Source organism: Urtica dioica, chromosome 9 (assembly GCF_054948205.1).
Source record: "Urtica dioica subsp. dioica isolate 48M chromosome 9, U.dioica_male_clone48M_v1_H2, whole genome shotgun sequence".
In the NCBI taxonomy this organism is placed as follows: domain Eukaryota; kingdom Viridiplantae; phylum Streptophyta; class Magnoliopsida; order Rosales; family Urticaceae; genus Urtica; species Urtica dioica.
In genome coordinates, this window is record NC_142764.1 from 17,305,530 (window position 1) to 17,331,504 (window position 25,975).

The window sequence follows — 25,975 nt, forward strand, 5'->3', positions numbered from 1 at the left end:
GTAGGAGCCGACGCTAAATGGGCAAAAATCGTAGAAAAGAACTTCATCCCGGAGAGGAAATTCATACCGAGCCCCGACAACGGCAACCTCATGGCTCAAATCGAAGAGCGCGGGTGGACAAAATTAGCGACCATCGAGACCCGCGCTATCATGGACCTCGTTCGTGAATTTTACGCGAACCTTGGGGCCACCGAAGAAACGAGCCCTTCGGTAACGGTTCGGGGGGTTTTCGTGAGCATAACGTCGAGGGCAATCAACGAGCATCTCGGCCTCCCTAATATACCCGACGACGACTACCACAACTTAGCCCTCAACCCTCCATTCGACGATATTTTGACCACGTTGTGCGGCCCCGGAGCGTCGTGGAAGCGCAATCAAGCGGGAGAACCGCTCGAGCTCAAGACAACGCACATGAGCAAGTACGCAAAGACTTGGGCTCATTTCATAAGCTCGAACATCATGCCGAGCACGCACGCCCACGGCCTCCCGATCTCCAAAGTGGTGCTCTTGTATTGCATCGTCACCGGGCGTAGTGTCAACGTCGGGAAAATAATTCGAGCAAAGATGTTCGATGCGGCAAAGTGTTCTACAACCGGCGGTCTCGGTTTTGGCGGGCTTATCACGAAGATGTGTGAGACGGCCAATGTGAAGACGTATGACGACGAAGAGAGGGCGCCGAAAGGGAAGAAGATCGACTCCGCCTTCATCAACGGTCTTCCTCAAATGGCCGGGCTAGCGGAGGCGAATGGAAGAGGCTTCCTCAACATGGCTCCCGACCTCGAGGAACCCACCCGCTACCGACACGCGGCTCCGGAAGCGCCTATGCCCGAGCCCGACATCAATGAGCCACAATACGCTCAAGTGCTCGCAATGATGGGGAACCTAGGTGTCGCCTCTCAAGAGCGATACCAAATCGAGGACCGAAGGTGGGATGACTTCATGCGTCAAGAAGCCGAGCGGCGCTAACAAGACGATCAAAGATGGGAGTACACCTCCCAATTCATGCGCGAGGAGACGGAACGACGCCGTGTCGAAGACCAAAGATGGGAGCAATCGGAGGCTCGACTTGGGCAACTCGAGAGGAGCATCGATCAACTCGGTGCGGCGCACAACTCGCTCGCCACCTTTGTCGAGAATCAACACTCGTGGTTCTCGACCACGGCGGAGTTCGGCTACAATGCTTACAACCAATGGGCTCCCGGAGGCGCCTCGGCAAGCTACCCCGACACTAGTGGATCCGGCGCATCGTCAAGTCTCCCCGACGGTTTCTTCGACCCATTCCCGCCATGTTACCGATACCAAAGCTACTACGACGCACCTCCACCACCGCCGGACAATGATGGCGACACCGCCATGTGATCTCCTAGCTCCGCCCCCCTCCAATGCGCGCCATCGAGGACAATGTCGAGTTCAAGTTTGGGGGGGTGTTTCCACAAATTGCGGGGGCTTGTTGGTACTCTATTTTCTCTCTTTTCTCATTTTTCATGGATAATTTAAGTTTTATTGCTTTATTTTCGTTTTCGTAGCATATGTTGTTTTGGATAATTTAAGTTTGTTTGTTGTGTTATGTGTGTTTTTGGTTTAATCTAGTTTTTTTTTTTCTTTTTAGGTTTTCCATAATTTGTGTGATTTGATCTTAAGTAGCTTAATTTCATAATTTATTTATTTTCTTTCTTTTTTTAGTGTTTGGATGTGTGAAATGCCTTGGTTTTGCTTGTGGAATATGAATGTTGATGACCCGTAGAGTCTTGAGACTTAGGAGTAATAGCAATGTATCTTTCTTGCGCTACAAGTCTTGTGCTTGGCCAAAACTCTATGGTGGCTTTGCTTAGCTTTTAGTGACCCGATGAATCTTCATCTCACGTTGCACGTTTCGAGTCCATAGAGAGTATTTAGGAGTTTTGAAAATCTAACCTTAGCAAGAATGCATCTCGGAACACTAGAACCGTTTGATCCTTCCTCGAGGCTCAATGGTAATAGGAGAGAAGCGTTAGGATGAAAAAGGCATAGGAATAGCCAATCGAGCCAAAAGCCAACCCGTTCTACTTCCACTTAGAACCATTTTCACAAAAAGCCGAACGTAAATCAACTCTTGATACATAGTCACAAAGAAGCCTAGCCAATGAATTGAAATTCCCACAAAGAACCCCGTGAGCTAGCGACTCTTGAGTGACTCTTTGAGCTTGTGTGTTATATCTTGTAGAATATGTGCTCTTCTTGCTTGTCGAAATTTGTGCCGCGCCGGCTTTTGTTAGATCCATGTAATTATTATTTTCCTTTATTTATTCAAGTTAGCATCTAAAGTAAAAAAAAAAAAAAAAAAAAAAAAAATGAAAAAAAAAAAAAAAAAAAGCACAATCTTGTCTAGTAAAGAGATGTACATATTCATATACCCTTTTGCATTTTATTTTATTTTGTTTGTATTTGGCGTGGTGCAACATTTTTTTTTAGACGAGCAAGCACATAATCTAGACTAGAGTTTGAAAAGTCTAAGTTTGGGGGTATTGGTGAAGTTTAATGTCAACGAAGAAATGAATGTAAAAGAAAGTTTTGAATATTGCTCTTTTGGTGAGTATGAGTCGCTAGGGTAGCGTGTTAGTCACTTAAAAACTCCATATCCTACCCTTGACCTAAGCCTAACGTTACAAGCCTTGAAAGACCTTTGGACTAGCGCTTACTCTCCTAAACCGAGTGGAGAGTGTTTGGTGAAAGCCTTATGGTGTTCCTATTTCATCATTGAGTATCCATTTTGAGTTTGCATGCTAGGAAAAGGTGGAAAGAACTCCGAAGATACTTGACTTGGACTCGATGAAAACTTTTACACGGGAAGCCTCAAGCTAGGTGAAGCCACACGAGAATTGGTTGAACACTTGTATTAATTGAGCTTTACATGTGATTGTTCTTACTCTTGAGTCGATTTTGTCTAGGAGAGATGTTCATGCGAAACCAAGGCCATAGCACTTTCAACACTCATTTTTTTTTAGTTTAGCGTAGCATAACTTCTTTCATTCTTCGGTATAGCTTTGTGACTTTGTTAAGTTTTGTGTGGTTGTGTTGTATATATTTTTGTTTTGTTACTTGAGGACAAGTAACGGTTCAAGTTTGGGGGTTTGATAAGTGAGATTCATTCACACTTATCTATGACTCTTAGATAAGAATCGAAGCTTGTTCTTAATGTTTTTTATATTATTTTGTAGTTTTCATTGCATTTTCAGGTTTGAGAGAGTATGAGAAGGTGGTGGTGCGAAAACGGGCTGAATCGGAGCTAAATCGAGCAAGTTATGGTCATTTGAAGTCAAGTCAACAAAAGTCAACGGCGGTCAACAAGAAGTCAGCTTCTCAAGGCTGGCGCGCCGCGCCCCTGGTGACCAAATTTTCACCCGAGAGCTCGAGCGGCCAACGCGCAAGAGAGGCGCGGCGCGCCTTCAGAAATTCAAGAGTGGCGCGGCGCGCCTGTTATGTGGCGCGCCGCGCCAGGTGCTTTTTCAGAATTCTTGGAGCTCGTCTTTTAAATCATTTTTGGCCTTTGGATCTCATCCAAGGGTCCATATTTGCTCCGAAAACCTCTTCTAAACCCTCATATACACTTATTCAAAAAAAAGAAAGAGGAGGCTTTAGCATAGAACACTTTAGTTTTTGTTTTGAAACCTTGAGAGAGAAAGTGAGAGAGAGAAAGCTAGGGTTGACACTCATTTTTGTTCTTGAGCTTGGAAGTGAAGAAGAAGAGGGAGAAGTGACAACCTCCATCATCCTCATCATCTCCATTTGTTCATCCTTAACTCTATCTCTTTTATTTATTGTTATTTACTTATTTACTCCACTTAATGCTTTGTTGAACATATTTTAAGCTTTCAAGCATTCTATTGAGTTTTGTTGATTATTTTTATCTATTGAGCATTGAGTATTGTGATTACTTTATTGTTTTATCTTAGTGGACTATTGAAGTAGTGCTTGAGTTAATGAAAGCTTTGTTTGGTTGTTGAGATTAGCATTCAATGTCTTGTTTCTTTATTGTTTTGTTTCTTTTACTTATTTCAATTTTACTTTGTTTATTCTTAATTATGAGTAGCTAAATAGATTTGGGGTGCGATGTAGTTGAGTAGTTGAGTTGGTTAGTCAAACCTTTAGATTAGATTTTGTGCTTCATGGTTGGGTTGAGAGTGAAATATTATGGGTATGGGTTGTGTGTTAACGCTAATTAGAGTAGCTAACTAATTAGTGAACCTTAGACGAGTTTAGAAACCGAGAGGTAATAAACGAGTGAGCTCTACCCGTCCCATCATTAACCTTCCTAGAGCTATAGAAAGACTAGGGGGTAGATGTAGTTGATTGAAATCCCGGGCTAAATGCGGTTTTGTGTTTTAGTAGGACCCAAACCGAGAGGTGTAAGTTCGACACGTAACTAGATTCCTAAAGACTCGAGAGAGATTAGTGAATGTTTTAAGAGGGATTGAGACTAAATTTTACAACTCTAAACCCGAGCTTAGAATCGTACCAAGACCGACCGACTCGATGAAATAACGAAATCGCGCCCCTTCCTTTTAACTTGTGTTTAAATAGTGTTTTCACTTTTGTTTACATTTCATCTTGTTCTCAAAACAATCAAAAACCCCCCATTTTTCATTTTCCATAACTCGAAAAAGAAAGCTAGTGAGTTTGCTTCGGAAATAGTCTAGAGTCCTTGTGGGATCGATATCCGTGCTTTTGCACTTTATTACTTGACGACACGTTCGCTTGCGTCGTGTAGAATTTTTCTTTAGTTAAGAAAATTCACATCAACTACCTTATTGAAGGTAAAACCTCTCCTATAAATAGAGCATTCATTCCTCTCATTTTATTCATTCCACATAAGTTAGAGATTGAGAGCTTCTCTCTCTAGACCTTGTGGTGGCCGACTTCTCCTCTCTCTCTCTCCTCTCTCTCTCTCTCTCTCTCTCTCTCTCTCTCTCTCTCTCTAGTTTTCTTTCGTTTTTGTTTTGGCACCTAGGTCCTCATTTGACCTAGCATTTTTAGCTCTTCGACTTTGAGACTTGTTCTCGAGCCGACGTGTTTAAAAGTGCTCACTCACTAATTCCTTTTCTCTCTAGTGATTCTTGTGATAGAAACTATCGTGGTTGCTCGTGTTGCCGAGGAAAGAAGAGAGACGTGCTGCAAGGGGAGACGAACATTGCAACTTTCCAAAAGCTTCTCAACGTTCAAGCTTCTAAAAAGGTTAGTAAATTTATAATGCTCATAATAGTTTTATTTACGTGTACTTGCTCTTTGTCTAGGTTAGTAAAATTGTTTTACTAATCAAAAGAAAATTTTTAAAATTCCGCCGCTTACCCGAAGCGTTAAACTTTTTCTTAAACCCTAGATCAATTCCAACATAAATCGCCCAGAAATGTAACACACACACACACACTCTCTCTCTCTCTCTCTCTCTCTCTCTCTCTCTCTCTCTGAGGTAAAGAATAACTTTATTAACTTCTAAACAGTGGCACAATCAGCCATTAACAAAGAGTTGATACAATGATGGAGTTTTGAGACTCGAGTGTTCGATACAGGTGTAGCCAAACCAGCAACAAGGAGAGAATGAGCCACGCTGTTACCTTTTCTTTTAATGAAGCTAAAGGAAAAACCAGCCTTTGCTGTTCTTGATGTCATCCACAATGAGGCCTTCTTTGAGATTGAATGATCTAGTGTTGTTCATGAGCGCTATAGCTTGTTTGGAATTGAACTCTATTTCACACGGAACAAAGCCAAAATGCTTTGCAAAAAGAACACCTTCTCTTATCGCAATAAAGTTTAACTCTGAGGACCGAGTTAATTTGTTGACAATTCCTATTGAAACACGCTACAAACGCCCAGTGATGGTCCCAAGCACATCCTCCAATGCCGAACGGGCTGATGGAGTTACGAAACCTGGCATCGGTGTTGATTTTCCACGGTGAGTTAGTTGTAGCGTATATTGAAACACGCTACAAATGCCCTGTGATGGTCTCAAGCACATCCTCCAATGCCGAACGGGCTGATGGAGTTACGAAACCTGGCATCGGTGTTGATTTTCCACAGTGAGTTAGTTGGAGGAGGCCATCTCTCTTTGTCTGCAGAGCACCTTGACATCACGGTAGTAGTGTTGAAGAGGTTGTAGTCTTTTGTTAGAGATACAGCTCACCTAAAAGCACCATGAAATCAAGACTCCTATTTTCATGGATGGTTTTGTTCCGACAATTCCAGATTTCCCATATCAACACAATTACGAGACAGAATTCATGGCAAGATAGGGTTACCTCCGCCTAAAAATAATGCCCCATAGATTCCTTTGTCGGTGAGACTCTCGAATTCTTTCAAAAGGCGATTTCGCCAAACCTCCTTGACAAAATGGCAGAAGATAATGGCATAAGCTGAGGACTCCACCATGGCACCGCATAAATTGTAACGAGCAGAGATCGGGACGTGATGAGCCTCTATATTACAGTGAATAGGGATAGTATCCTTGCAAGCCCTCCATGCAAAGATCCGGATCTTAGGAGAGATTTTCAGATTCTGTAGATATTTAGAGAGAGAGGGAGAGAGTCGAATCTGAGAAATATTCTGCTTATATTGATATGAAATTGTATCACCTATTTATACATATGGTGGATACAATAAACTAGGCTAGATACATGATCAGTGTAATAAATATGCGTAATAACTACTTCTAGGAAATATAGAATAATAAATACTACACAGAGAACAAGACATAGAAAATATAATGAAAAATAAATGAAACAGGATGAGTTCCAAGAAGTGAGGGTTCCCGAGACACGCCTGTCAGGAGGAAAGGCGAAGTGACGGCGCGACGAGGTGAAGCTTAGGTGAGGTGACAGGCTAGCGAGGTGACGAAGTGAAAAGAGAGAGCGAACTGCCGAGCTAAATTTCAACAGATTCCATAACGTAAGCCATTTATAGCGGTGAGCATTGGGAGAAGAGCGTGTTGCCTTGTGATAACCACTACTCACTGTGTATTTACCTTTGGCATCAAAATGCCAAATAATTTGATCATGTCAGGTACAAAAAGGCCTAGGCATAGCAAGAGTTAAATCCACTTCAAAAGGAAGAAAAATACTCACAAACCTTTCGCCGATTCCAATATCCAAAAATGAGAAGACGGTCACTGACCTTTGCGTCCAGCTGGAGTGTTCTAGGAGATTTTACCTTGAAGCTCGACGGCGATGGAATCCATTTGTCGTTGTAGATGGAAATCCCCCGGTCCGAGCCCACATACTACCTCCAACCAATATCCAGAAGTTCTTTATCCCGCAATAGACTTTGCCAAACGTAAGAGCTATTGTATTTCGAACCCACTGCAAGTATGTTATCGCCTGGGAAATATTTACCCACCAATATGCAGGAAGCCAGAGAGTTTGGGACAGAAAGGAATATTTATTTAATTATGTAATGTGTTTATATGATAGCATAATAGATTCTTATATTTGTTCAATCCCTCATATTTGATGAAAAAGTAAAATAATCCGTAACCCAAACATAGTCCTCTAAATTTTCTTTCATTGGAACAGAAGGTTTATGTGTTTTTCTAAATTGTAACAAAACAAACGTTATAATAAATGGATCATGTGTAAAAGGAATAAGAATTTTGTTTTTTGTTTCCGTACTGTTTGATTTTTGTTTACTAATACAAAAACTAAACGTTGATTGTTACAAACCTTCAGTTTTATGCTCATTAATAAAATAACTTAAAGTTGTTAGTTGTGTTAAAAATAAAATTAATGTTGTTTGTTAAAAGACTGATTTTAATTTTTTTTGTTAATACACTAACAAAACGAAATTTGTTAAAAAAAAATGACTGCTTTTTTGTTTATTAGTAAGCTTTGTTTTTATAATACAAATTGGCTATAGACTAACAACTTAACGTATAGTAGCTAGAAAAAAAGGAAATACTAACCACTAATTCTACAATAAGTATGATTTAAAAAAAAACGTATAGAAACTTAAGACCTGTAAATTAAGAAAATCAACACTTAAAAAAATTATGAACGGTGAGACTTAAAGGCGTGCATATACATATATATATATATATATATATATATATATATATATATATATGTTAGTGTTTTATTTAGTAAAAATGGAATAAAAAAATTATTATAAAATACTTTTGAACGAGAAATAACTAATTATTAATTAGTGCCCTAGAATCCTTTGAAATAGAAAAATCAACTAATTAAATCAGATTAAAATTAAAACAAAAAACAAAAAATAATAGAAAGACAAAAATGGAAAGCATTTTAATAAAAATTGCCTAAATAACTCATATTGCAGTACTGCAAATTTCATTTTCTGGTGCAGAAGGGTATTCGGTGCGACATGTCGCACCTAATAATATTAGGTTAAAATTATAAACTACCGCTCAGGAAAGTGCTACTGAGGAAACTCATTAATATTCATTACCTCTTCTCTTGCATTCAATGTTAATAACATAAGATTTGTTTCCTGATTTCAATGCTTGTCAAGTCTATATCTTTTCCCACCCAATTCAAATAGAGAGACATGTTCCCGTACATTCATCTGTTCATGAAATTTATAGTTATGTATTTTTTTCCTGTCTTGTTATAGGCTCCTCTTTCTTCTCCTTTTATGCTTGGGTTCATGTATTATCGTTATTCATTGTTATAACTCTTCAATCTCATGAACTTGTTATTGTTGGTATGAAAAACCAACTCATGACATGACCTCATTAAAGAATTCTATGCCCGGTCGATGATAGTTCAATTATCTTATCTCACATTCTCTTTTATGTCCGTCATTTCGATACCTTCAATTATTGAATGTTGTTATTAACTATGAATTATCTACATTCTCTTTTATGTATGTCATTATCTCACTTTGTCGTTCAAGAAATGAATACCATTATTGTTGAATGCTGTTGAATGTCGTTGTTATTCATGCAAGTCTGTGTTGGTTTATATATGAGTTAGTTCTTGGCGTTATGAACCGTACTAACTAGGAGAAGCATCCGACTGCACACTTAGAACTTATAGCCAATGATTTATGAGAAGAAAGTAGCAACAATGCCAATTAAAGAGAACATAAGATGATGAATAGAATAATGTTTTTGGTCAATAGTTCATGTTAGAATAGGTATTGTATTCTGTATTCTTGTTATCATCCATCGTTACTGTTGATAATTCTTTCTTCTGTTACTTTCTTTTGTTAATGCTGGTACACGGTCTCAGCGAAGAGGTATCAAAAGCCTCGAAGTCTTTGAAGAGGTATCAAATCTCTTGATCAAGAGATATGTGGTATCAATTCTTATCGTGAAGACAACTTGATCAAGACTTTCTTCTTCTTCTTCTTCACATAGTCTCTCTCTCTCTCTCTCTCTCTCTCTCTCTCTCTCTCTCTCTCTCTCTCTCTCTCTCTCTCTCTCTCTCTCTCTCGTCCCTCTGCTCGCCGCCCATCCGGAGCTCTCTGTTCCCGCGTTGTCAAACACGATCTCCTCCTTCGACCACTTCCGCCGAGCTCCTCCTTCGAAACCTTCGCGCGCCGAGCACCTCTGCGTCTCACCTCCGCCACCCAAGACCGCGACCTCTTTTGCTCTCCGCCCTCCAACAGAGCACCTACGCCATCCAAGACCGCGACGGCCGTGTCTGCCCCATCACAGCGCCAGTCTCGCCCTCGCCGCCCCTCCTCTCTCGCGCTCACCGGCCTCGCCTTCGCCAGCCTCAGCCCTCACCGGCCTCAGCCTTCGCCGGTCTCGCCCTCGTCGGCCAGCTCAGCTTTCGCTGTAAATTTGTAAAAAAAATTAATTAAAATAACGTATTAGGTGCGACATGTCGCACCTAGTACTCGTTTTTTGAGATTTTCTGAAGTCAAATAGGTGCGACTTCGGGTGCGACATGTCGCACCTAATGTGCGACATTTTTATGTGTGACATGTCGCACCTGAAGCCTTTAGCGACGGAGTTTTGGGTGCGACAATGTCGCACCTAAAGTCGCACCCTATGCGTATATTTATAGTAGTGTTGGCTAGTTATTTAAAAATATATAAACTTTGGTTATTTATTAATAGCCATAGCTTCAAGTGGCTTAGTTTGTGCAATTTCTCTTTATTTTATTTGTAATTTAAAAATTATGTGGATTTTACTAAGAAAAAAATTATATCCAATAACCTAATGGTTATTCTCATTTAATACTATAGCTAATTTATTCAAATATTAAGAATACAGCTCAACTCATACCTTGTATTACATGATGTGCCGCATGCATCTTATATTAATTTGACTTTTTTATTATTATTTGATAGTTAAGCTAGAATTTAATGTAGAATGCTTAAAGAGGCCATCTAATAACTATCTGTTACTAAATTACTTTTTTTTTTTAAGGGATTACTAAATTACTTTTGAAATTAGTAAAACTCTCTCATTGCACCGCAAGACACCTCATGATACCACACTATGATAAAAAAAAATAAAAAAATAAAAAAAAGTTACATGAAGTGCTGTGCGGTGCAATCACGTGAGGTTGTCATGAGGTGTCGTGTCGTCTAATGATTTTATTAGTTTTAAGGGTAATTTAGTACAAATGAGCATAAAATGCATATAGTCTTGGACATCAAAACTTAATTAGACCTATTTTTACACATATAAAGTAAAATTTCATATAGGAAAGGGACAAGTTACGGCTATGGATATAAATCGGTTATTTACCAAAAGTTTGCCAATTTACAATTCATATAGTTTAGGTCGCTTACGTAGCCAATTTTTTGTATATATATATACAAACTAAATTGAATACGTGGGTGGGTGTGGGTGTGGGTGTGTGTGTTAAACACTTAAACATAAACATCTTATAAATAAAAAAAATGTACATTTATAAAACAATAAATAATAACAATATCAATACATAATAATATAATATAATAGTTTAAAAGAAACGATTATATAAATATAATATAATAGCGGTTCTACCGTTATGCTTAATGGAAATTAGCATTTCCGCTAATTTCCGTTAATTTAATTAAAAAATAGTAAAAAAATCAATTTTAAATGGTAATTCAAAAGGATTAAAATGTATAACTTTCCATAAAGAGAGTAATGTGTAAAATTTTGAATCGTAGATGGTACCACACAAATTTTATTAACTGTCCTCACTTGTGGCGGAGGAAAACCGTGATTACAATAATTATAAAAAAAATAAAAGAAAAATATTATAACAAGATTATGATAAATAAATAAAAAAACATTACAATAAGATTATGAAATACTCATGTCTTGGAAGTTTAGATAAAAATTATCAACAAGATCAAAACTATATAACATAAATTGTAATAAAAACTTTAAGTATATAATTTTTAGAAAATCAAAACTATATAATACAAATTGTAATAAATACTTAAGTACATAATTTTTTTTAAAATCAAAGTATATAATATAAATTGTATAACAAAATTTAAGTATATAAATTATATACAGAGATTTGGTTGTAGAGAAATGTAGAGGTAATTGTAGAGAGAATTGATGGAGAGTGTTGTGAAAAGGTATTATTCATATTCTATGACTTGTACCGTGATTTTGGACCAAAATCTACTAAACCCAAATAAATCCTAAACTATGACATAATGAAATGAGTAATTACATATTTATCCTTCATATTTAGTTTATTTTTATTAGTTAATTAATAAAATAAAAACAATTATTTAGTTTATATTATGAAAACAAACATCATTACAAAAACCCGGAGATCAGCCCTGAGAATCTCCGACGCTAAAGCTCCTGGGAACGACGATCATGGCCGCCGGAGAGCAACCCATGGCCATCTCGGCGGCGGCGACCTCGAAGTGTCCGCCGAAACAGCCCGCCATGGATTCCGTGAGAATTTCTGTAGTTTTTAAAGTTAAAAAACAAAGAAAAAACGATTCTCGGGATTCTGGATAATTTTGAAAAGTTTCTGAAATTTTTTTGATTTTCGTTGAAGATTTATTGACGTTGATGTCAATAAAAATGCATATTTATTGACATCAATGTCAATAAATCTTCAAATGAATTTTCCAGAAACGTTGAAGATTTATTGATATTGATGTCAATAAATATGCATTTTTATTGACATTAATGTCAATAAATCTTCAACGTAATGTCAATAAATCTTCAAAGGAATTTCTCATAATCGTTGAAGATTTATTGACATTAATGTCAATAAAAATGCATATTTATTGACATCAATGTCAATAAATCTTCAACGAAAACCCAGAAACGTTGAAGATTTATTGACATTAACGTCAATAAAAATGCATATTTATTGACATCAATGTCAATAAATCTTCAACGAAAACCCAGAAATTTTCAGAAACTTTCAAAATTTTCCAGAATCGCGAGAATCGTTTTTTCTTTGTTTTTTAACTTCAAAAACCACAGAAATTCAACGACTTAAAAAAAGATGAACCCAAACAAAGATGACGAACTGAAAAAAGAAAAGAGAGAGTGGAAGAGAGTTGAACCCAAACCTTATTTTCTTGAGTTGAAGCAAAGAGAGAGACGTGAGAGAAGACACAGAGACATGAAATGCGCAGGAAAAGAGAGGGAAGAGAGAGTGACGTGAATAACCCATCCCATTAATACACAAATAAAAAAAGAAAGTCAAATAATTAAATAAGAAAGAAAATCAAATGTTATTAAAAGTAAGGGTAAAGTCAAATAATTAAATAAGAAAGAAAATCAAATGTTATTAAAAGTAAGGGTATTTTTGTATTTAGTGAAAATAAGTAGTCATAGTTTAGGATTTATTTGGGTTTAGTAGATTTTGGTCCAAAATCTTGGTACAAGTCATAGAATAGGAATAATCCCTTGTGAAAATTGTACTGAAATGAGTTGTATTTATAGAGTTGGAGGATGAAAGTGCTTGGAGGATGAAAGTGCAAAAAAAAGTTGTTATTTCCGAGCTCAAATGGTAAAAAACAGCCATATATTTTCATCCATTGATTTTAAAAACGGTAACATTATGGACGCCTGAGATTGAAAGAAGAAAAATAAATTAAAACCCATCTCACCAACGGTAGGAAACGGCTACCATTTCCACATGTGCCTCGTCTATTACTCGCCCGACACACGGTAGAGTAATTTCCGCTACCGTCTTCATGGCATAAGGGTAGCTAACAGTACACTAAGCAGCGGACGGTAGCCATGCGTACAGTTACCGTCCGTCTGTCCAGGTTGAGTCAAGAGGGAGGTAAGAGTTCCAACATACATTATCATCTAAAAGAAGGCTCTTACTAACAAATTTATGAGCCAGACTATCACAAGCTTCAGAATGAACAATATGCCAATGAAAGTTGAAACTTTGCTTGCCACTAAACTCGGACGGATTTCACATTGGCTCCGACTCTAATAAATACGTCATAATATTCCAATATTCTTAGTATGGCACCGGCACCGGCACGTACATTCCATCAACGCATCAATCATAATCGGCTCTTGTCATGTCTGGGTTTTGGAAAACAAGCAAGCTCGTGATTTATTATTATTATTATCTCTAATAGCATGTAAACAATTTGGGTATCATCACGAACATTCAATATGAAAGAATGAAACATTCTAATATTAAAAGACCTCTAGTTCTAACAAAACTTTAGAAGATCACTATGGCATTTCCATCAATGTACACCATAAACTCCACACATCCGAACCTGCTCGTATCTATAATATTCAGTAGAAGAGTGACCACAGACCAAATCGAGGAATAAGCTGTGTCTATTACCGTCAAAAATATGTATTGTAAGAGTTAAATCTACTAAAATCAGAACAATATGAGCAGAACTCTTCATTGTTAGTGCTGATGCTGTTCATATATCTGTACATAAGCCTCGGAGAGAGCAACCATTTGAGGAAGAGTATCTGCAACATGCAGATCTTGCATCTCATACCTGCAAAGAATTGGACACAATAAGTTACCCCAAGCAGTCATATATAATTGCAACAACAAAAAGTTAAACAAGTCATGCTAAGAATGGCATTAATTACCATTGTTCCTCCGACTTTCTCTGGACAAATACCCTGTAGGAGCCCTTGTCGGGTTCACCGTCGTGAACTATGTTTGCAATCAAATCATACTTCGTCTGTGATTTCTCGCTTTCCTCGGTGGCTGGCAAAGGAATGTAGTCCTTCAGCTCCAGATTCTTTACAGGAAAGTTCACTACAGCAAAGCTAAATATGAGATCCCGTGATAGTACAGCCGTAATAAAGTGCATTTTGAGGAACAAGTGGTCTCACCTAGAGTTGGATTCTTCTCGAGAAAGAAGTTGTTCTTCGTGAATCGACGCATGTGAAGGATCATGTACTTCGGTAACTTGGTGATTCGGTACCTCATTCTGGCTAGTCGTGGACGCACTACCTCTGTCACCATCTCCCCATCGAATTTCTTCAGGATGTTGAACAAGGGGACCTACAAATTTAATCACATTTATCGTATACTGATGTGAGCGAGCAAACAGTAACGAAAGCAAGACAAAACTAGACAGACCACATTTTTTTTTTTTTTAAACAAGAATCTTATATTAACAGGCTAAAAATGCCAATTTACAAAAATTGGCATTTTTATCCTGTTAATATAAGATTTTAAATTTTAAAAAAATGACCACATTTTAAAAAAATGACTATCTCCATGGTTGCAAAGGATTTAAATTCGTATTTCTCTTGGACTAAAATCTTGCTTTAATTGCCAAAGGGGAAAAAAAAATGACGTATCATAAACTAGCTTGATGTTACGAATGAATAAGTACACAAGGCAAACTTAACTCGGGTATTACATCTGCAAGAGTTTTTCAGAATCATATTACCGTTTTTGCACAACTTATATTATTACCAAGCACAACTTAAATCAAACTCCTTACACATAAAAAGAGAATAAACAGTATTAATATCATTCTAATTTACCTGTGGTATGATGTTCTTCTCCATAACATCTTGGAAAAGAGGAGGCGGTGGCAAATCAAGCCCGAGCATTAAGAACGGCATCCGGTGACTTTCTGCCGTATCCTTATTCCCACCATTTTCTCTCCTTTCAGCAATAGCCTTGTTAGGATTCTCATTAAAAACCTCCAGCTCTCCCTACAACCACATACAACTTCATATAAATCCAGAGAGAAGCGCATTAGCAAAGCAAGCAATACAATTCGAACACGTAAATTGGATGAGAGACAAGACCTGAAAGCACTCGTATATAATGCTGTTGCCTTTCTTTGAGCTTTTAAGGTCAGAGTGCAGGGTGTTAAGAAGCCACGATATGAATTCAACCGGGTCAGATCGTGCCCCTATTCTGAATCGCTTTTTACTGGATTTCATCACTGCCTGGAGAAACTCGTGCGGGCTCACCTACAGGGAATTGGGAATCATAAAATCATCAATTTCGGTATTATCGAAAAATAGTACAACTTTCAATGTAAACTCGTCAACATTCAGACCTGTCCTTTGAAGTTACGTGAGTGCCAAATCTTTCGTGTGAGCTCTCCGTATCGTTGAACAAGTGGAGATTTGCAATGCTGATAGTTCTCGGGAATGAGGAAGAAATTTCTCAGGGGTGTTACTCTCATCAGCGACTGAATCGTAACATTCACAAAGTCGGTTTCTTTGATGTTGTTAAGCCCCACCTGCAAATTTGCAAAACCAGGAGCAAAGATTAATTTCTTTTCCAAAATATTTCCATAACAAAACTAGCATATAGTTTCACATACAATAGAAACAGCCACAAACATATAAAAACTATATCTGTATGTATACTCCGTACCATTCCCGGAAGATAATCTGAACCATCGAAAGCCCTAGCCCAATGCCTAATTTTGTCAAGTTGTTCAACTTGCTCGCCAGAGAACCTGAAATCATAAACAAAACAAATATCGCTCCCGAGCTCACACGTTTATAAGCACACACACACATTCCAAAAAGAGAGGGAACCGAAATTCGTCAAATCAATGTGAACAGCAATAGCAATAAAAAAAAAAAAAAAAAACTAACCTCGGGTTTAGAACATGTCGAATATCTTCCAAAGACGGGTCGCTAATCTCGTACCCATCAGGGAGGCAATAAACTTTCTCAGTCCGGAGATTTATATAGACATGGTGACCCGCCTCCAAGCTATGAGTGTAGGCATGCGATTTCTTCCCTCTTCCTTGGTAATACTTACCACAAACCAGGCACGCATAAACGTTCAAGTTGGATAACGAAACTGAACAGAATTTTTCGAAATCGAAGTCCAAAACCTGTACCGAAAATATCACAAACAGATAAAGAACACAACACAAAGAGGCATCCAAAGACCTAAGACAATAATATACCTGGCGATTGACCGTATCCAAGTACGGACAGTCCCTTCTAATCTCCACGGCGCGCTTTACCAGGGCTAGGTCTTGCTCCGACGAGCGGTCATCTTCATCTTCATCCTCAACTTCTTGTTCATGACTCCCAATTTTCCCATTGATAGTCAATCTTTTCGCAGCTTCATCGTCTTCCTCATCGTCTCCGTAGCTGAAACCGGGAAGAGCGTTGTCGGAATCTGGTTGCTCCGAAATCGTCTTCTTCCTTTTCGGGTCAGAATCGAGCTCAGCATCGCCATCGCGCCGTCTCTTGGAATTCATGTTGTCCGAAAAACTTCAAAAGAGGTGATTAGATAGTGACTATAATGTGCAGAGTGCAAATCAACAGCGTAATTTCACGGAAAGAAAGATGAAATGCAAGTTAAAGAAAAACTTCGAAGGTTGGGGAGGAGATTTCTAACCTGTACTAAACAGACTTGCGAATTCTCTCTCTGGTCCGAAAGGAGGGAGTGAAGTGAAACGAAAAAACGCCCACATCAAATGTTCGGATTCGGGCTCTTCTAAAGTCATCTCAGCCGTGGGCTTTTATGGCCCAGCACTTTGACAAGCTAATTCCCAAATTCAATTTCCTAAACTACGACCACCTCCATATTTTTTTAACCAAAATTCAATATGTCAAAATCAACTAAAAGTATGACTTTTTCATATTTTTTATTACAAAAATACCATCAATAAAATATTATATTTTTTATATTTCATCTGTGTAATTTATTTACACAATCGTCAATAATCTACATGATTTATTGACATTGTCGACGTTACGATTTCTTTTTTTCGAAACTTGAAAAATCTGGAAAAAAAAATATTCAAACTAAACAAATGAGAATCAACAACTACACATCCGAAATCAATTTAGTTCCGAACTTCTCTCCATTTACCGCGATGATTTAGGTTTATTTGTCATGACTTTAACTTTAAGGTTTGGGTTTTGGTATTTCTTTGTCATTTTGGGTGAAGAAGAAGAAGAAGAAGAAGAAGAAGAAGAAGAAGAAGAAATCATGACGGAGAAGAAGATGAATTCATGTGAAGGCAGAGAGAGAGAGAGAGAGAGAGAGAGATTTATGTCCTTAAATGTGATTTACGATTCCACTCCCTCCAAAGCCTCGTATATACCTAATAATTTGTAAAATTTGAAAAAAAAAATGGTTGTAAGAATCTGGAAGTTTGTTAGAAGATTTATTGATATTTTGTCTTTTTATTGACGTCAATGTCAATAAATCTTCAAACGATTATGAGAAATTCTTTGAAGATTTATTGAAATCGATGTCAATAAATCTTCTGGATGTCAGAAAATCTTCAATGAATTCGGTCTATTGAAAATTTATTGACATACATAAAATTTATTGACCATGATATCAATAAATCTTCAAAAAAAATTCCATAATCGTTTGAAGATTTATTGACATTCATGTAAATAAAAAGACAAAATGTCAATAAATTTTCAAACGAACTTCCAAATTTTCAAACTAATTATTTATTTCTTTCTTTTCAGATTTTCTAATTCTCCAAGTTTTTTTTCAACTTCATATACCAAACGAAAAAAGATCTCTAACTTTGCTGTTGTGACCATTAAGTAAATAACAAAATTAAATAAAAAAAAGAATATTTCATATTAAGGGTATTTTTGTACCAACACATATATGGAAGTCATACTTTTGGATTAATTTTGACTAATTGGATTTTGGTCCAATATGTTTTTCCCAAAACCCAGAACCTCCAACGACGACTCTCTCATCGACTATGATTCAAGCGAGAAGGATTATGGGAGGGACATGAGGGATTTGGAGGATTTGTTGCCGAAGCTGCATCGATAGCCGGTACGAGGAAGCACGGTCTCATCGCTGGAACTCCGTCACCGATGAGCTCATTCGTGATCCCCTCTGTTCAACTAAAATGAAAAAAAAAATCCCAAAACCCAAACTCAAACTTTAGGTGTTTGATTGCTTGCTTGACATTGCTTAGGCACTTTTTTCCAGGTGTTATGATTTTAGCTGATTTTAGAGTCGTCTGTCTGATTTATTGACATTGTTGACATAAATTTGTTTTGTTTATTGATTATTGTCAATAATTTTTATAGTTTATTTACATGGTCGTCAATAATCTATATGATTTATTGACATTGTCGGCATTACGATTTTTTTTTGGGCAATATGGAAAAAATGGGAAAAATCGTTTGAAAATTTTGGGAATTCGTTTGAAGATTTCTTGACATATTTTTCTTTTATCGACAATGACGTCATAAATCTTCAAAGAATTTTCTAGAATCATTTGAAAATTTATTAACATCGATGTCAATAAAAAGATAAAGATGTCAATAAATCTTCAAAGATTTCCCAAATTTCTCAGAATTTTATTTCCAAATTTTCCAAGGTTTTTAAAAGCGTTCATTCATTTTTTTTAACTTACAGATCGCATAAAGCGAACAAAAATACGCTAGAAGACTGAAAAACTTCTTTAACGAAAACCTCTAAATGATAAAGTGAACGAAAATGAAAACAAAGCTTGCTTCCGTGAGCATTCATCAACTCAAAAACATAAAAAAAAATACTCAGCCACACACGAGAGAGAGAGAGAGAGAGAGAGAGAGAGAGAGCTTTTTCTTCTTCTCAGCCACGTACGGTTTGTATGTTATTTTGCTAATATATTAGGTAAATAAATTAAAGTAAATATAAATGAAAAATCAAAGATATTTCATTGACGGTATTTTTGTACCGATAAATATAAAGAAATCATAGATTTAAATTAATTTAAACATTTTAGATTTTGGTCCAAAAGTAGTGTGGATGTCATTATTTAAGAATATTCCCTTGTACCAAACTTATCCCAACTAGTTTTTACCATTTAAAACCTTCTTTTTTTTTCCAAAATATATTAATTACTTCTAATTTCAAAATTATACCTATTTATTGACAAATTTATTAATAAATAACAACGTATATTGACGCTCATAAAATTATCCCTTTTATATTATAAGGAACATACCCAAATTCATTAATTAGTGGTAATTACTTCTGATAACTTTTTTGTTCTTTATCACAAAAATAGCATATCTAAATTGTTTATTGCGAAAATAGCATTTATTAAGTTGTAAACATACATTTATTTTTTATGATTATAATTTTTAAAATAATTTTGTTATTCTTTTGGGCTCTATTTAACTTTATTTATTTTTTACAATTTAATTTATAGAAAAATAACTATTAATCATTTGAATTTTTTTTGCTAATTTTGAAAGGATTTAAAATAGCCACTATTTTAAAAATATTACACTCTGAAATCATTCTATTCGTAATTTTCCATTATTAAGAAGATGCCCGAAGACATTTTAAAATGTGATAAACCACTATTTTTAACAAAAATTAAAACACCTAGAGACATTAGATGGACCGTTTGGTTTAGTATTCTAAATTTGTTTTTTTGTTTTTAAATTTTGTTTTCTGATTCTAATTTTAAATTTAAAAAATAGATTTATAATTACGTTTCAGAATATTTTAAAATGTTGTTTGATTATGTTTTACATTCAATTGTTTTAGAGTTTAATTTAAAATATAAGAGAGATAAAATAGAAAACACTTTTTCATTGTTTTCTGTTTTCTAAACAAATTTTAAAAAAAAACATGATTTAAATTTGTTTTCTAAGTACTATAACCAAACATGTTCTCTTAAAGTGTTTTCTAGAATTTAGAATTAGAAAACAGAAAACAAATTTGGAATCACAAACCAAACAGCCCCATATCCCATATTTCTTTTCATATTTTTCACAATTTCTTATATAATTTTTTATTTCCTTCACAATAATTTTTTGTTTCTATTTTCTTTTTAGTTTCTACCTCATTTTGCATCTAGTGGTGGCAGTGACACTATTGATTTTCATCAAAAGCATCACAAATCCGCTCATGCGACATACCTTTGGGAATTGGTCAATACATGGTAGTATTTTGATTTTTCATGCTAATATACAAATATAATATATATATATATCAATAAGTGAGCAAGCTTGGAAGAAGTGAGAGGTTCGAAATGCATGTATCCGGTGTTGTCCGCAGGTGCCATCATGAACTAGGATGTGTTCATGATGTGGATCTTAGTCTTTTTGTTTGAGTCCTTCTTTTTATTGAAGTGTCTTTTTTTCATAGTGAAATGGGATGTAGATGAGAAATATAGGACATCCATGTCATTTCTCAACCGAAGAAGCAGAGGCTGCGAACCCATAGTTTTGTTGCTAAAAGTCAATCCCTTCAAGATGAAACCGCACTATCTCAGTAGATTTGGTCCTAATAAATGATGCCAAGACATAACGCCTGTCATTAATTTCTTTATTGCTTTGTGTGAAAATAAGAAATTATATAGCTTTGTAGCAGATATAATTTCGGACAGCACAATAATGCTATTTGATTTTACGATACTTTTCCACGGAATTAAATCATTTGTAAGTTACATATCAACCAATCACTGATTTTCTATCCTCTCCGGGCCCCCGGGTAAAGAAAATTAGAATGCCGGGAAAACGAAGATTAATCAATTTTGCTGTGCACTTTTATCTATTGTGCTAGTCCAATAAATCTCAGGGAAAAAAATATTTCTACTAACAAAAACATGGGTTACAACTTGGAATCTCATCAATATAATCCTTCAATTTACATAACTTACAAAAAAAAAAAGTAGCTTATAGTGCCCAACTCCACACGCAGTTTTGCATATTTTGCATGAAATGAACGAAACAATGTGAGATTTAGATTCAGTCTTCTCATGAGATGCAAATGTTAGCTTGAACAAAACAAATAGTCCCGGACAAATCACAACGAGATCTCTGAAAGGCTCTCTAACTAAAACACAGATGGCAAGCTTTGGCAATGATGATCATCAAACCAAACCCTTTACTTTACACAAACATATCTACTTGAAAAACAAAAAACATAATCTCTAAAAGAGAAGATAAAACTGACCCTTATTAACAGACAATAAAACTTAAAACTAGCAAATGACCTTATCGTCGACTCGTCACAATCTCGTTCTAAGACTTGGAATAAATACGGCAGTCGAACATGAGAAACTAACACACTGAATCAGGTCTCAGCTTCGCAAAACAACGGACCTCGGAGAGAATAAATTGGTGCAGAGGCTTAAGACGAGTGCCAATCTTTCCGAATGTCGAATGAGTAGTTGATCTCCAAATAGGATTTCTTGTCGTCGTCGATAAACTGGAAAAAAAAAAAAATTAAAGAATAATAATTAGATTAGATGACTCTATTCAATTTGAAAAAAAAAAGGAAAGGGACACATGGGTGAGTGAGTGGGTGTGACCCACAAATTTGAATTCCAAATTTCCAATAATACAGACTTGCTTTTTTTTCCTACGCACAAATCACGCAAGGGACACACCAATGCCATCAACATCGAATTCAGAGCTGTTATGGAGTTTCGGGACCCACCTTGCTTCTCGCAGAATAAGATCCTCTGGCGAAGATTCCCGACGGGGTTGTATCTTCAGGAATCTCGAACGTGTACGGATCGGATTGAGGGCTAAAAGTCCCGAGCATTTCCTTGGTGCTATCCACTGAAACAGCCTCGCTCGTGTTAAAACATTCGAATCCAAAGCCAAAATAACGAGAACCACATTTCCTATTTGATCCAGTTATACCTTTGACGCCGGTTTTCCAGACAGTGTTGGTGTATCTGAGCCCCGAAACGATGTTGTTGGCGACCTTGAAAGTGAACACGAGGCTGTATCGGCTTCCTTCTTTCAGAGTGAACCACATTCCTTTTGGGTTTCCGTTCTCGGGAATCGTCAGAACGATATCGCCTCTTCCCGGGGATTTGATCGCCAGGCTTATGATCTTCACTTCCGGTTCCAGATTTTCTGTTTTACAATGAAAAAAAAATAAAACAAAAAACTGTTCCATTAGAGATAGATTTGGCTTCCTTGCATGAAAAAAAAATTAAGGAATAGTCAAAATCAACAACAGGATACAAATCTTGAGCCAAACCCATAATAACACTTAGAATCTGAGAAAGAAGCTATATCAATGAATAATTCAGGTATTAAAGATAGATTCTTCGGCAAATTTTAACCAATTGAGACTGAATGTGATATAATTCAAGACGAACCGAATTTGGAAATTTTGAAAAAAAAAAATTACCTCCAACGGAATTGATATCGACGCTCCCGAGAAGCTGTTCCTTCCATCTCCTCAAGCTCTCATCATCCTGAAACCCAGAAATCATCGCACTCTCAAAAACAAGAAAGGGATCAGAAACAGAATATTTCATTCAAAGAAGAGAAAATTGCCTTGTCTTTTTCGAGCTGTTGTTTGAGAGTGAACTGAGGACCGAGCTCGATGTTCTTTCCTTCGTCGTCTTCTTCGTCCTCAGTGGCAGACATAGAGCTCTCACTCGCCGTTCTTTTCAGGCCAGTCGTCTCTTTCACGGCTTCGATCTCCGTCGTTTTCTTTGCTTCTTCGCTGCTCTTATTCTTCTTCTTCTTCTCTGCACTGTCGTTTTCGTCGAAAGCCATGCTCTTTGAACTCGAAGCCACTCCGACGGCCAAAGACATCAAACAGTTTTGTGCAATTTGTATGGGTATCTGTGTGTATATAACATATATATATATATATATATATATAGGTATATAATCTTTCTCTCTCTCCGAAGTGACCAAAAGTGAAATTCTTGAGAAGGAATTGTACGAAAGAAAAGAATAATAACTGAAAAACAAAACAGTCCCGAAATTACCAACTCGGAGAGTCTGAGTTTGGAAAGAAAGAAGAATCTCTCTTTCTCTCTCGCTCTGTAAAAATACAAAGAAAGGTACAAAAGAATTAGTGGACCGAGAAAGTTTTGGGACGGAGAGAAATTGGGTCAATTAAATTTAAAGTAACCTACCGAAAGTAAATTAAAAAAAAAAAAAAAAAAAGCAAGAAAGGAAAAAGAGAACCCAAGAAGGGTTTTATTTATGGAGCGAAAGATAGAGCCGTTTCGAAGAGAGTAAAATAGAGAGAAAAGGTCATATGGTGATCCGAATTCGTGAAGTGTTGTGTTGGTTTGAGGGGAAAAAAAATGAAATGAAAAACAAGTTTATAGAAATCGTGAAGGTCAGTCTTGAAGCACTAGCTTCCACGAAGACCAAGATTCGAGGAGAGCTTTTTCTTTTTCAATTTTTTTTATATATTTATTAACGGTAAATTCCACGCTGAGAGAAGAACGCTAAATAGGCATGAGATGAGATGAGATGCGAGAGATTGCCCAGCCTAGGATTGGGTGGGTGGACCAAAGTTAATCTTTGACTCTTTCTGAGTTATCTTTTTCTTTTTTCATATTATTATTACGTGAGTTTTATGGTTTGACATTGATAATTTGATATTGATATTGTACGTTTGACAAAAGTGGTGTTTTGGTTTATTAGTGTTTTTGACAATGGTTCGACGACCATCTAGCATGATTAGAGCTTGAGGAACTTAGTTTTTTTTTTAATTCAGAGGAACTTATATTTGTAACATCTTGTGTTTTTTTTTTATGTACTTTTGAGAATTATAATGGGCTCTTGCGTTTTGCTGCAAGTTTAATTAAATTTAGGGTGTTCAATAAAGTTAATAAAAAATAATATATAATGTTTTCTATTTAAATGTTTTCGATTTAATTTAAATAATTATATGTATTTAATCTAAATACATAACTATAAGATATTTCTAGGCATGTCAAAAATATATTAAAATGGATGTCTAAAGATTACAAATAATAAATCATAGTTTTTAGTGACATAAAAAAATATATATATTCGATAAAAGAACATAAAGATACTTGAAATTAAAAATTAAAAACATAAAATAAGTGAGGAAAAAAGTATTTCAGAAAACTTATCTTAAAGTACTAAAAAATATTTATGTACAGCTTTTTGGTTTAAAATGAAGAAATACTCTTTATATTTAAAATAAATAAAAACTATTTTACCAAATACTCTAGAAAGATTAAGATTAGAAACAAAATTAAAACTATAGCAATAAGCACACAATTAATTATCTTGATTAAATACGGAAATTTACCTAATTCTATTATATGCTATATTAAAAAATAGATTATCATTATGAAGAAAAATTAGACAATTACTAAGTTTTCCTTCTGACATTAAGTTGTTGACTTCTATTTTCAAACTTTTACGAAATACGATGTTCGGTAAATCGTGGAACTTACCTAATCTTGTATTGTATGCCTACTTGGTGGTAGACTTAGCTTGAACACCGCAAACAATTTAAACAAATGGTAAATCAGCGTTAGCATTCATTTCAATGGCAAATCCGTGTATTATGATCTAAATTCACTCATTCACATTGCCAGTCAAGCAGAAAATGAATTATTATGTAGGGTAAGTTAGATATGGAAACTCTTAGTACAAAAAAATCAACGAAATACTTTCTCGACTATATGAAGGATATAAAATAGATACTCTCTTATTTACTTTTATTTTTAGCTTGTACGTGCATAAATAATATATTCATTAAAGCAACTACGTAAACGTAAACAGATATTTATAAGGAATGTATGCAATGTTGTGGTATTTTTATGAGAATAGATATTTGGATCTCTTATATATATATATATATATATATATATATTATATAAGTAGATGAATCTCCTTTATTCACAAAAACACACTGTTCAATGAACAATATATTTTTTATACATTTTTTTTTAGAATGTAAAAAAAATATATATATATTAGACCCTAGATACAATTAGTATTCATTCGTACCGATTTTTTTTATCATAAATATAAAAATGTCTCCAAAAAAATTTAAATACATTTTATCAAACCTAAATATTTTTAAACATGTCTCTATATATTTATTTTTCCAAATTAAAATATATTAATTATTCCGCATCAACGCACCGGCATACTACTTGTGTATATATATAATAAAGTCGGAATTCGCTATCTCAGCACACGCTATAGTCTAAGAGCAATACTACAATTTTTCTATCTTGTATAAACCTGAAATTTAAGAGGCTTGGAAATAAAATGAAACATTATTAAATGGATTCATTTATTATTACCAAATCGTGTTGGATAGTTGATTCCACAGATGATTAAGATCGTGATTCGTGAAGCATCCCCCCAATAATACATATATATTAATTACTTTTAATGCATGAACTATCATTTTTCTTCTTTTGACAACTCAGGTATGTAGTATGTTTCATATTTAGTACCATGGCGTTTTCATGAACGATTATTTTATTAGAAGCTTATCTGCACCCTTAATAACTTGAAGCACAGCTTGTATTCTGTCTTTATTAATCCATATTGCACTAAAAGTTGCAAGACATAGTACAATTCATTCCATTAAAAAAATGAATATATAACATTTTTGTGGATGATCACGTGAGTCCAATGTAAACGTGGCTTAGCGGGGACTCCCGCTACTCCCGCTACCGTCCCCGCTTGGACTCCCGTTATTTGACCTAACGGGAGTCCCGTCCCCGTTATGCCTAAAAAAAAGAAAAAAGTTAAAAAAAAAATGTTTTAAAAGAATTTAAATAATTAAATAGAAGGATGTAATTGATAGAATTTTAAATTAAGTGGGTAGAAAAAAAAGAATAAAGAAGAATGTAAATTTAAAAATGGGTCTCTTAAAAA

General features: G+C 35.7%; 2 protein-coding genes across 3 annotated transcripts; both read right to left on the reverse strand.

Moving 5' to 3' along the window:
- Window positions 1–13,553: 13,553 nt before the first annotated feature.
- Window positions 13,554–16,834, reverse strand: LOC149385390 (uncharacterized). The gene is made up of 10 exons (XM_089627075.1): window positions 16,746–16,834; window positions 16,306–16,618; window positions 15,986–16,230; window positions 15,759–15,843; window positions 15,436–15,621; window positions 15,179–15,346; window positions 14,909–15,082; window positions 14,246–14,417; window positions 13,997–14,168; window positions 13,554–13,899 (listed from the first exon to the last, which is right to left on the reverse strand). The coding sequence occupies exons 2-10, from the start codon at window positions 16,603–16,605 to the stop codon at window positions 13,803–13,805; spliced, it is 1,599 nt and encodes a 532-aa protein (XP_089483201.1). The 5' UTR covers window positions 16,606–16,618; window positions 16,746–16,834; the 3' UTR covers window positions 13,554–13,802.
- Window positions 16,835–20,908: 4,074 nt separating this feature from the next.
- Window positions 20,909–23,480, reverse strand: LOC149385391 (rho GDP-dissociation inhibitor 1-like). Of its 2 annotated transcripts, XM_089626587.1 has the most exons (6): window positions 23,077–23,480; window positions 22,634–22,927; window positions 22,485–22,551; window positions 21,986–22,204; window positions 21,777–21,901; window positions 20,909–21,545 (listed from the first exon to the last, which is right to left on the reverse strand). In XM_089626587.1, exons 2-6 carry the CDS (start codon window positions 22,895–22,897, stop codon window positions 21,468–21,470), a joined length of 753 nt encoding a protein of 250 aa, XP_089482713.1. In that variant the 5' UTR covers window positions 22,898–22,927; window positions 23,077–23,480; the 3' UTR covers window positions 20,909–21,467. The 2 variants fall into 2 exon arrangements, with proteins under 2 accessions (XP_089482713.1, XP_089482712.1); XM_089626586.1 differs by having other exon boundaries at window positions 22,634–23,480.
- Between the last annotated feature and the right edge of the window lie 2,495 nt (window positions 23,481–25,975).